This window comes from Lissotriton vulgaris, chromosome 7 (assembly GCF_964263255.1).
Source record: "Lissotriton vulgaris chromosome 7, aLisVul1.2, whole genome shotgun sequence".
Taxonomy (NCBI): Eukaryota; Metazoa; Chordata; class Amphibia; order Caudata; family Salamandridae; genus Lissotriton; species Lissotriton vulgaris.
This window is the reverse complement of record NC_141695.1, coordinates 1,117,868,580-1,117,881,619: the sequence shown is the minus strand read 5'-3', so window position 1 is coordinate 1,117,881,619 and position 13,040 is coordinate 1,117,868,580. Positions and strand designations below refer to the sequence as shown.

The 13,040-nt window shown below is 41.5% G+C and overlaps 1 protein-coding gene across 1 annotated transcript in view; it reads left to right on the top strand.

The window, feature by feature from the left end:
• The window catches only part of LOC147703010 (sideroflexin-1), a 232,257-nt gene extending 222,629 nt beyond the window's left edge, over positions 1-9,628 (top strand). Inside the window, exon 12 of the mRNA XM_086931570.1 lies at positions 3,249-9,628. Coding sequence (XP_086787696.1) covers positions 3,249-3,345 — 97 coding nt within the window. The 3' untranslated portion in view covers positions 3,346-9,628. The remainder of the gene's footprint in view (positions 1-3,248) is intronic.
• The last annotated feature ends 3,412 nt before the right edge of the window (positions 9,629-13,040 follow it).

Genomic DNA, 13,040 nt, shown 5'->3' with positions numbered 1-13,040 from the left:
CAAAGCCTCGTATGGGCATTCTGAGCAATAACTGGGAATGTGTGTTTTCTGCTCAGATGCAAAGAGAGGTCTTCCGCACTCTAACAGCTGTCCCGCCCAAGTTGTGAGTGTCCCAGCCTTGCCTCGCTACCTGCTGCCGTCGAGCTGTGTATTTAAGAGCAGGACTTGGCCAGCCCAGCTTCTCCCTGGGCTGCCTGCCAGGGTGAAGTCAGCCGCCCGAGCGTATGTATTGCACGCCTGAGAATTCTTCAAAAGGGGGTGGAGACCCCTGCGGGCGAAGACTAAGTAGCTCTTCTCCCCAGATAAAAAGGGGCCCCTCCAGAAGTCAGCATGCTAATAGCCCATTAAACCACCCGAGCTCCTGCACACAAATAGACCACCCGTGCACCCTAGCCCAATCAGCAACATTTATCGAGTGACACGGGGAAACAAACAATGGAAAACCCTCGAAAAGAGCCAATGCAGGCAGCTGGGAGGTTTCCGTTGTTCACTTCCCGAGCAACTTTTTCAGCACAGTTCAGCTTTGTATTGCTTTGGCTCCCTCAAGTGGCCAAGCAGTTTAAGAATGTGAAAAATCAGTGACACTCGGTTTCAACCGGGTCAGCTCATTTTTAGGCGGTAGGGTAGTCTCGAGCATAATCAGTTTAAACCGAATTCCGGACAGCCTAATTATGTACTTCTACATCATCCTTGACGATGACACAGGACTGTGTATCGCAGCCTGTTGTATCTTGAGTCTTCCTGCTGCTCAGCTAGAATGCATGTGATGTAGAATGTTGGATGAGTGGAATGCTAGTGCTTTGTGAATGTCAGTTGGCACTAGCATTCCACTCATCCAACATTCTACATCACATGCATTCTAGCTGAGCAACAGGAAGACTCAAGATACAACACAGCCCCGTAACTTCCCTGAAACAGGCCGCTGTATAAGACGACCCCCACTTCTGATATTGCAACGCTCCGCAAACCAAGATTCATGGTACTTTGTTCTGTGGGCCTAACTTGGCCCCTGTGCAGTCGGCCTTAACTTGTGACTTAGTCCCGGTCTGAATCGACCAAATAATCACAGTTGGTACATTGTGCTTATAGGCACTATTTTCACTTAAAACATTGAAATTTCATATCTCGGTTTCTAATGATTGGATTTTTGTTGTGCTGGTGTCATAGTATTTATTACATTTTACTTCATTTGTTTCAAAATTGGTGTGGGATTTTTCTTGTGTTGTGTTTTTACTTCATTACTGTTTGAAGTGCTCTATAAATACTTTACACATTACTTCTAAGTTAAGCCTGACTCCTTTGTGCCAAACTACCAGAGGGCTAAGCACAGGCTAATTTTATATTTGCTTGTGTTTCTCCCTAACAGAGATTGTGGTTTCTGCTTGACCAGGATTTCACCTACTTCAACCAGTAACCCAATTTCGTATAGTTAGGAATTATGTTCTACATTTTCCCCCCAAAACGTAACCTGTCCTCTACTAGTTCATTTTAGGGTTTCTTTCTTCAACATTTAAGGTTGTCACAGAAACATTTGCTAACTTGTAATTTCAATGACAACTTTCTCTTGTATAATGTCACGCCATCTTTTTGCAGTTTCTTAGCTATAGAAATAAGAGGTGTTACTGTTATGCAGTTTGCCTACATCGGATCGATGGAATGCGTTGTTCCCTTGGTTGCGTTTTGGACCTGTCAAATGCATATGACGGTATATGTCAAGGAAAACATTTATCTCACCAAGCCATTCTGAAACCAATATTGCTTATAGAGGAAGGAGCCGAAAGGGAGCAACCATCCATCCGAAATTCCTACAGTTTAAGTGGTGGTCTCCTCATTCTTCCCTCCTCCTACTTTGTATTTTATTCTGAGTTTCTTAGTCCGAGTGAATCCCATCTTGGATGAAATTTCTTATTTTGTACAACACAGTTAGCATACAACTTCACACTTTTTTTTTGGGTTGTATTAATAATTTGTCAGGAATTGAACTGAGCTACTCTGACAATCTGAGACCCTACCTTGCAAAGTGGGCTTGAAATTACTTTCATAGCAACGCTTCTTTATAATCTAAAGACTTGAAAATGTGACTGAAAACTTTGTTTTTGTAAGCTTTGAAAAACCTCAAAACTTTCCTGATCAGGAATAACATCAAAGGCATGGCCCCTTTCTCCATATTATTTTACTTGGTGTCCACCGACCGCTCCTTTTTGGGCTTCTGTTTGCTTAATAGCATTTCTACTCTAGAACAAGATGACTTTTTCAGGAAGTATCTGTTTTGCTCTTTTGTAAATGTGATAAAACAAATCAAATCAAAATCAGCCAATGAATCAGAAGTGGAGACTCTAGCTGGACTGGAGTGCTTTGTTACAGAGAAGTAAAGGAGGTCCAGTGTGCTTAATTAGCAGTGTCACACCCTTCTCGTTCAGAAACCGAACTCCCATAACCAAGTAGTTACCTGTAAACCGATAACTTCATTTCCTCCCATAGGATTTCATTGACCTCTTTTCCTTGAAAATTCTTTGAAGTGTGGAGTTTGTTTATATGAAACCTTGAAAACTGCAAATATACAAAACCTGAATTACTTACCTTTTGTCTAGGAAATGTCACAGTGTGCTATCTAGGCATATCACACTGATTAGCAAAAGTAACTTAAAAAGGAATCCAAGAAGTAATGTATACAGTAATCTACAAAGTAACTGAAAAGTAATTTTGATTATTGACTAACCTGTAAATCTACCAACTGCATTTGAACCTGCATTCAACTGTAATTCACTGCATAGACCTTGCAAAGTATTATTTCACTTACCTGGACCAGGCCTGGCTTGGTTCTAGGAATAAAATAACTAAATAATATTTTTATACAACCAAATTTCTCTGAGTTCAGCCTTGGAATGTGTGACATTTCTTGTGTACAATAAATGCGTAACACGACCCACTGATAAAGCCTTACTGCTCGCCCACAATACCATAAATAGGAGAATAAGGAATTATCTACTTTTACCTCTGCCTACCTTTTGGAGTTCCACTGGACTCTTTGCACACTATACCATCCTTTTGTATGGTATATAAAGAGCAAGCTTCCTACTTTGGTGCAGCGATGGAATTTTTTGGGGGCATTCCTTCCGGCTGGTCTTTCAGCATGCTCTTCCACACTTTTTCTGCTCTGGTGCTTGACCTGCTGGTGGTGCAATTATAAACGTGCTATGACATAGTAATTTTTGTATAAATATATATTTTATTGTTTCTTTTCATAGTTCCATGTCCGTGTCACGCTTGGAACCGGAACTGCAAGCCAAGATTCGAGAAAGCAACCCAGGCCTCGATCGCGTGTACTTCAATAAAGGACTGTAATGCAAACTTACCAGGGCACGCGGCAGAAGCACCTAAGGAAAATCATGTGGACTCGTTTAAAGCATGTGTGCCCGTCTGGGCCAGGGCCGTTTAGCTCTGCCCCGGCGTCCTTTTAATGTGAAATCGATTTTAAACACACTCGCAATGAATACATTTTGTACAAAGAAAAACCTTTAACTTAAATCACGGTACCTCATCACTGTTCAAGCTTCATCCTCCTTTATATTGTTTCTCCATTTTTTTTAAAGCTAGGTAGCACATATCCGAAAATGTTTACATCGACTCCCAAGCAATTGCACCATTCCTGTAGGGGGAACTAGAGCAGAGGCACGTATGGAGTTGCCACATCTCTGCTTCTCCCGTCTTATGAAGTACGAAGCGCAAAGCAGGACTTGTTTGTCGCCAAAGGTTCAAAGACACTGGGTAAGAAGGAGGGAAAGAAACTTGACGTCTTGGGTCACTGTCTACCTCTCGATTTTCACCAAATTTCCCTACGCCCTACGCCATTTTGAGTGTTCTGTTTGCATCCATGTTCGCCCTAAATCACATACTGTGCTCCCTATTTCCACACTAATGGAGTATTGTCCTATGTTCACTTTCGCCTCTACTCGCAGATTTTTTTCCTCCAATTTTTTTCCTTAAAGGCCTGGTTATTTGTTGCAATATTTGTGCGATGTGTTTAATCGATCTTTATTTCCCTTAATGTCTGCATGTTCTTGTGGGAAGTGTCTTAATGTTATGATGTACTCCCCAGCATTACAATATTGCCCCCAGCACAGTTCTTGCCAACGCTCCTGTGACCCGTGGCGCCTGCTCTCACGGACTGGAGCAGTTAGCTCATCATAAAATAGCATTTCAATGTGCAAGTCTGAGTCTAAACCAGTTCCAAACTCATACCAGTTTCCTCTCTGATAAGTCCATTTTGTAATTTAATATGGACCTGATCAGAAGTGACATAGCACGTGGATGCTTACACAGGGTTTTCTCCAAAGTACCTCAATTGCTTTTTCTTTCTGAAGTAGCACAGGCTTTCTATTTTTATACTGTGTCAATTCACAAAAATACAGCAGAGGTGACATCATGCCCCCTTTGATCTTGATGATGACATGTCAACCCTAGGGTGTCATGAACGAGATCAAACACCCAGGCCCTTGCCACAGCCATTAACTACATTCTCTTTGATCTTAAGCTGCTAGAGAGGCAAGCCATGAGAAGTCAAGAGAGCCCACAGAAATCCTGTTTTCTTTCTTTTCCGATCTCATTCTTTATGTCTTATGGCATTCGGTGCCGTGCAACGGCAGGGACAGCAATGGGTAAGCCCAGGGTCTCATTGACACCCGAACTCCAGCTCCTATTAAGAGAAACACAATAAAATAGACTTATCCTACCTACTGCCTATCTGGGTTGTGAAGTCTCAAGCCCATTAAAGTCTGCCAGTGTATTTCTGGTTGTTACTTCTTGGGTAATAATGTGGCTTCCACTGCTAACATAACCAGGGCCGGCAGTGTGCACTTTGGTATCTGCTGGGCTCCCGCTGCTCTCCTTGCGTTCTGTTAGCTGCACATCAACTACCTTGACAGGCCAGAATTGGCCACCTCCTCAGGCTACATTGTTGGGTTCGCGGCTTGATATACTACAAGGTGGTTCGGCCCACCGGCATGATGTGAAATATTGATTAATTGGAGTACTTTTACTGAAGCTTATGACACTATGGCTAATCAATTTTTTCTGCACTTATGCTCCTTAGTTACCTTACTGATAGCTGTGAGGAGTTCTCGCTTAAGGAGGCTTTCACCCAAAACCTAAACTTTGCTTTCTAACTCGCTCTCGTCACCAGTGAATGTGGGCACTGAGATAGAAACGTTGGACTAAGAGCTTTAAGTAGGAAGAGAATGAGCTGTTTATGCGAAGTACTTAGAATTCTCTCATGGATAATCCTCTTTAACTGATGGCTCAAATTCAGGACTCTGCAGGGGTTGCTTTTTCCTGTTGGAGCTGTAGAAGACGCAGAGCTCTCATTGTGGTCACCAAAGTGGTAGACAACAAATTGTGGGTATCTGTAGTTAAGGCAATGCACATATTTTCCCACCTGCTATCTCAATTGTGCATGGTTTTGACTGTCCTATATTGGCAAAAATAGCTTATCTTTTCAATTTCAGCTCTTGACAAGAAGGTTGCCAAGTCTGGTGGCAATGTAGACTAGGGCTTGTCCTGTTAGGCCCTCTCCCTTCAAGACTGCTGATTGTGAATGTACCCTTGACAAGCTGTAACGCCAAATGGGGAAGATAATTAAAAAATTCACGGACACTCTCACAGCTGTCTTGCTGAGTGGTTGTATTAATGGTTTGGGAGGTGCAAAAACAAACTACCTTATAGGTGCACAGCTCAGCATGCAAATAGGAATGCCCTAAAAAGGCTACTGTGCAGCACATTCCTTACCTGCAGTTGGACTGTTTACATGTCATTGATTTTAAGGTTGCACATTTCCAAGTTCCCATCTGGCAAATCACACAAGAAGTGCCTGTGGTTTGCAGCTGAGTGCACTAGCAATACAAATAATTTATACTTAGTTTGAGGTCTCCCTGCTTGTCTTGAACACGTTCACAGCGTAGGAGTGGTCCTGATGAGGTGTCTGGTTGCACAGATCTTCCCTATCCTTGATGATTAATTGAAAGAGCACGGTTTCCTTATGTTGCCGAAGGCTCTTTCCTCAGGCTACTTGCCTATCTTTTGGGTGAAGCTAAACCGTCTTTGGTTCATGTTCAACAATTATCTTTAATTAGAATAGTGAGGAGAAACATCCGTATTCAGGTGCAATAACTTTTCAACAGCCCTTGCTCCTGTTTATGACCTGTGAAAGAGCCTTATGGGCTACACTGTGTGCTTTATTAAAAAAGAACAGTCCGGACTCCTGACATCTGCGCACAAGGACATACTCCACTTGATCATAGCGTGCTCTGTGATATCGTTGGTTAGACCTCCAGTTGCCACCTTTAAGAGTTGCAGCATCTTATGTTAGATGGAGATAAGAGGAATCAACAACTCAGTCTGTGGGTGTATGTGGCCTGGTTTGAGCTATGCTCATACTGTTTTTCAAATTTGTTTTTATTCTGTAGCAATTACTCCAGCTCCTCTGATACCTGAATGATTTTCCATTTGTGTCGAATTGAAGGTCAGATGAACTAGGGATGCAATACTCAACAGTTCAGTTAGGTGGTGGGTTGACAATGTTGCAAAGAAAAATTGTTTTATGGGTACAGATACCCCCTTTCTCAAGTATTCCCAGTAGTGTCAGTGCTGTCCTTCTGAAAAAAAGCATTGGGCACAAAGCTTAAGAACACACGCTCAACATGACCAAAGAACGACATCACTTAATCCTCATTAGCTTATGTAACTTCACCTAAAATTACAACTAATGCATGTAAAGAGTGAAACTGCAAGTTCAAAAAGCACATTATTATAGACGTATAGAGTATGCATGAGTCCAATTAAAGTTTCCTCTCACTTCCATCCACAGATTTAGTGGGCAGTGGCCAGCCTTATATGCTAATCTCAAGATTTTTAACTATTGTTCAAGAAGTAACAGCGTCATCATATGGTTAAACTTGCCAGATTCTTTAGTTGATTATATACTCATTATTGATCACTTCTCCTTAAAGCCGTAGTCCCTTAAAAAAAAGTTATGTTACTAATTTAGAAAACTGGCCGCTGCAGTCTAGCCTTTATACATATTCAGTTTAAAGAATAACACTTTGTATTTCCTTTTTGCCCACAGAAGACAACCTTTTGGGGGACATCTTGCACTGGAAATTATATAGTTATTTAAAAATAAATAGAACCGAAAATTCTACATACACATGTTTAGGCTGTAAAAAGTATGGGGACTTTCAAAAACCAAAAGTCCACACGGCCAGTCAGCTTGACTTTCTGCAGCCTTTATGTCTGTTTTGTGGTTATAGGATTCTCTGTAATAAACCAGAAAGGAAATTGTCTTATGTTCTTTTCTAGAATTTCATTTGCCTATTATCCTTACTTAGGACCAAATGATCCTACAAACTTTGGAAATCTGCATTTTTTACTGGCATAATAACCTGCTATGGGGTTATGATTTTATTTATTGTGTAGAAAAGAATTTGGCCACGTGTGTCAATACTGTAGAAAACATTTAGGTAAATCATGGATGTAGAACACTTGTGCAGTTTTTGTAATTAGCAACATAAAATTTATTTGCCAAAGCAATTTTCTTAAATCTGTTGTCTCTTTAAATGTTCACCTAGACAGTTGTTACAGTGAACCTATTTCTCTCATTGATCTTGAGGCTCATTGTTTTGGGTTTATCTTGTACACAGGTTTGGCATGACCTCCAGGGACTATTACAAAATATCACTCACTTTTGTTATTTCATCAAATAATGTATTGTTAACGGCAGAATCTGATGTGGGCCATTCATAGTATAGGCTCTTTAATAAAATTAATTGTTTGAGTTTTAAGCCCTAAATTACTTGGATGCTGACATAGATCATAGCTCAGCATACACCTTATAAATGACTTTCACAGAAGTGTTCTGCTTCGACGTAATTTTGACAAATTATACACAAGATAATAGTCTGCATTTTGTATGACGAGATATACTTCGAAAAGTTGAATGAATTTTGTATTGGATCTAGAGAATGTAATATACGGAGATTAGCTGTAAGTAGCAAAGGTCCCAGATGTGCATGGTGCTTGTTAAGCAGGTAACTTCTTGAAGGGCAGGAAAGGACATTACAGCTTTTCAAGAATGTCTTTGACTAGGCATTATTTACTGTATATGAGGGTCTGATGTCCTGGAATTTGAACATTTGCTCACCGTTTTTGCAAAATGACAACTTCATGTTTTGTATTCAGTTTGGTAACATTGCTCACTTAAAGACTGATTGATGACAATGTGGTGTACATACGAGCCCATCACCATATCGCCCATCTTCTTTCATCCCCTGGGATCCTCTTGTCTGTTTTATTGTGAACAAGCGGTTCGCTTGCAACTCCTAATGTTTTTGTAGTTTTTCCACTGAAACAATCATGCTTGGTGCACAACTTGTCCATATTGCATCCACACGAGGGATAATCTTAATTGAAAACAATGTTAAAGTTTGTCATTGAAGCCAGCTTTATGTTCTGAAGTTTGCACATCTCCAGATGCACCAATAGTCTGAGAATACGTTGATGGATACGTGTTTCCAATAACTAGTGTTGCTTAAATCAATGGAAATAAATTACACACACAAATACTGGAGATGTATTTTGAGCAACATAAACAATCAAGTTGGGCTACTTAAAGCAGCATTACCACCAAAAATTCTTAATTGTCTTAAGACATACTAGACCAAACCGTGCATGTATGCCTTGTTGGCCAATATTCCATGAAATTCCTCGGGTTTTAGAAGTTGTTTTTCAACATTACAAATACAGTTTCAATGTGGTTCTCTTGAATTGCAGGGCTAGATGCAACACGTTTCAGCTTGTTGTCTACATCCAAAGAACACACGAATTAGAGATGGAGATTTGAATTTACAGAGGGAAGTTGGCCTCTAGCATTGTACATGGTAGAAATGACATGCATCCTCAGATTGAGCAATTTTCAGTTTTAATTGGCTTTAAAAAAAGTTCACTTTCATTGCAAGTTGGATTTCATCAGACCAAAAGGAAATCGGACCACATTTAGATGAAATTGGGGATGACTTTATTAAAGAAACATCTTCCACAACTGTATTTTGTTATGTGGATTCCCTTTCAGCTTTATTTTCCGGGTATTTTCACAATTTTAGCTGCTTGTAAATTCCTTCTACATAGTAATATGGGTTTTTCGAACTTTAGAATCTGTATTCTTTCTTGATTGAGTCAATGTATCTTCTAAGCGAGTACCTTCATTTACCAAAAGGAGTATGCTGACAAACACAATCATCTTCTTCTGTTTGCCAAATGTGTATGATTCATTGTTTTTCCACAATGTTCATTAATGTTCAATCTGATGGTTTCAAACAGAACAAAATAGTCCACATCAGACAATTTCCAATGATCTGATTGTGCTAGATTTTTTTTTAAATATCCAGGTAGAGTGCAATAAAAACTTTGAAACTGGTAAAACGGGAACAGTGAAATATTTCTACTTGGGGAATATAATTTACCGTGAAGCAGTGAATGATGCATTTTTAATTTATGTATTAGCACAATGTATTGCCAGTGTAAATGGATTTAGTCCTATTTAAATTGAACTGGATAAAAAATAAAATATAGATTTAAATGAGTGGCTTTTGTTTCTTTTATCAAAATGTAATCTTGTGAGGTTGTTTAATTATCAGAATTTTTTTAAATAGCTTGTGGTCAATCTGTTCACTTTGCAATTTACAGAACATAGACAACCCTGATGTAATTGATGGATTGTCTCTTCTGTTTAAAAAGATGTTGCACTGGTAAGATACTAGCACTCAGCTACCACCAGTTGAACGGATCACATCGTATCATTCTGTGATGATAGGGTGTTTTTTGAAGATTTTGTTTAAGAGTTTTCAATTATTATGAGGAGTACATATTGTAGGAAAGTACCAAGTATTTGTTCCGGATTTGGGTCAAAGTTGACAATATTAAAAATTGCAACTCACTTATAGACACTTTCTTTGAAGTAAAACCAAAAAGGAAATGATGGACTGAGCGCTGACAATACAAGCACTCACCCCCAATCAACTGATCTGGGTTTAATCCATCACAGTTCTTTAGTCCACTCTGCCACCCCAGTTCAGACATGGCCATATGCAAATCAGTCTGACCCTGTGCCTCATGGGAACAGTCCAGCCCGCACTGCCAAGCCATGCCTTCCCAGGACCGGAAACAAGCTACCGAGGACCGGTTTCTGGCATTTCAGCCTTCTTCAGCCCGGCTTGCTTGAATCCAGTGGCAAAGTGAGCAAGGGACTCACGTCTGAGCATACCCTGCCAACTTATCGTGAACCAAGAAAAACCAAAGGAAATGATGGACGGAGCATTGACAATACAAGCACTCACCCCCAGTCAACTTATCTGGGTTTAATCCATCACCATTCTTAAGCTCACTCAGCCACCCCAGTTCAGACATGGCCATATGCAAATCAGTCTGACCCTGTGCCTCATGGGAACAGTCAAGCCCGAACTGCCAAGCCATACCTTCCCTGGACCGGAAACGGGCATCCTGGGACCGGTTTCGGATTCATAATCCTCATCAGCCAGGCTATCTTGAATCCAGTGGCAAAGTGAGCAAGGGACTCTGCAGCTTGTTTCCGGTCCAGGGAAGACATGGCTTGTCAGTTCGGGCTGGACTGTTCCCATGAGGCACAGGGTCAGACTGATTTGCATATGGCCATGTCTGAACTGGAGTGGCGGAGTGAGCTACAGAATGGTGATGGATTAAACCCAGATCAGTTGACTGGGGGTGAGTGTTTGATTTGCTCAAACGTTCCGTCCATCATCCCCTTTTGTATCGCTTTGTTCGCCCTAAGTTGGCAGGGTATGCTCAGACGTGAGTCCCTTGCTCACTTTGCCATAGGATTCAAGATAGCCTGGCTGATGAGGATTATGAATCCGAAACTGGTCCCAGGATGCTTGTTTCCGGTCCAGGGAAGACATGGCTTGGCAGATCGGGCTGGACTGTTCCCATGAGGCACAGGGTCAGACTGATTTGCATATGGCCATGTCTGAACTGGGGTGGCGGAGTGAGCTAAAGAATGGTGATGGATTAAACCCAGATCAGTTGACTGGGGGTGAGTGTTTGATTTCCTCAAACGCTCCGTCCATCATCCCCTTTTGTATCACTATCTTTGAAGTGCCAATTCAGTGATGTGAAACTTGTGTATATGTGTATAGACCACTTGCAATGTTTCATGAGCAGTGGCTACTCCGCTAAGTGGAAGCAGTTGAAAAAGAAAAAATTAAAATTATGACAACATTATTATAATTTTATTTTTTGCACCAGCTACGGGGCTACGTAAGGGCGGGGTTGGGATCACAGGGAGGAGAAGTAGTTTGTGCACCGTAAGAGGACATGACAGTTTGGCCGGCCGTCTTGGGCCGGCCAAACATTCATGTGCACTTAGCATTTCTCCACCTGGCTGTGTTTCACAGTTGGGTAGAGAACAGTCCCAAGGCTCCCAGGCACTGTCTTAGTGGCCAAACAGGTTGCTCAGACCAATCACGACACTGCCGTCATGCTGGTGACAGCAGCGTCATGTCTGGTCTGTTTTGGAATAGCTTGTATGCTCACGGAAGCCAGGAAGAGAAGAATACTGTGGAGAAGCTGCAGCCGTAACCAGGTAAGTGTTTTTAAAAAACAATTTATCATCCCCCCGCCCAAACGGCCCCATCTCCCCCGCTCTGTAGCAACCACCACTGTTCATGAAGCTGCTTTAGTTTGTCAGTATACAGACGGTTTTACGGGAAAACATTTGAAACCACTTGTATGTGCATAAGGGTGGCATCTCATGTTATAACGAACAGAATCCTGTCCACATTTTCATTTTGACCAGGAAAAGTATGGAGAAGAGGATGAGTGCACCTGGGATGTAGACTAAACCGCATAGCATGTTAAAAAGTTTAGAACTTGTACAGGTCTTTGGGGGTCATAAGAGGTCAGAGATGCCTGGGAGTTGCACTAGTTCCCCCTCACCTAGCTCATCACTCAGCTCTGCATTGCTTCACTTTGTTATTTTTCTCTTTCTCCGATTCCCATTGGTTTTCCCTTCTGTTAAAAAGTTTCTTCACTGATTGTCGTTATTCTTGTGCTGTGTTTCTACATTCCTGCTTTCATTTACCTTCACCTGCTCCGCATTTATGTTGCCTGGCATCCTGGGGTTTACAATCAGTATCCAGGATGACGAATAGTCTTGTCACCGCAAAGTCCGTATTGGGAAACAGTAATCCTAGCATCCCATTCCAGCCATGATATTTTTTTCTTTCATCTCCCCTATCCTGCTTCTTAAAGATGTTCTATTTATATGCTGCCTTTAAAGAATGCTCGGAGGGAGCACCTTAGCATCCTTTGGCGAAACGCCTCTGAGGCGTGCTCTCCTGACTTCCAGACCAGACACCTCCAATGAGACTTCCAGTGCTGACCAGCTGCTTATGTTTTTCCCTTTACTGCGTTTTCACAATATTACCTTGTATTGGGGTTCTCTGAATGGTGTGGGGAGGATTGGGAATACCGCCTGGCTCTCAACGAATCTTCCCTAAAGCATGACCTGGAGTATCAGATTAAATATTAAGGAGTGAGTGGGATAGCTGGGCTGAACCATGACCTCTGTCCGTATTCGTTGTTACGTCTGCCCTAGTATGATCAATCTCATTGAATTATATCCTAATGACACTCTTAGTGGTAGTTATCTGATGTCCTGAACAACCTCACAAACGGGAAACCCTACAGCATTCAATCACCTATTTAAAATGTGCTTGCTCTAGTAACACTGAGAGAGCGCGCAGGTCACCCGACTAACTTTATTATCAAATAGTGCACACTTGGGCCCATAAGAATATTGTCATTTACACTTTAATCAGGTAACCTACACACTACTACCAGTAATTCAGTTTCTTTCTGTTTATTCCCGTGTACCTGACTTACCAATCCTCGTCACAGGTACCTAAGATCACAACGGATCAAGGAGCTAGCTGTGGATGAAGTAGACAACACAAATA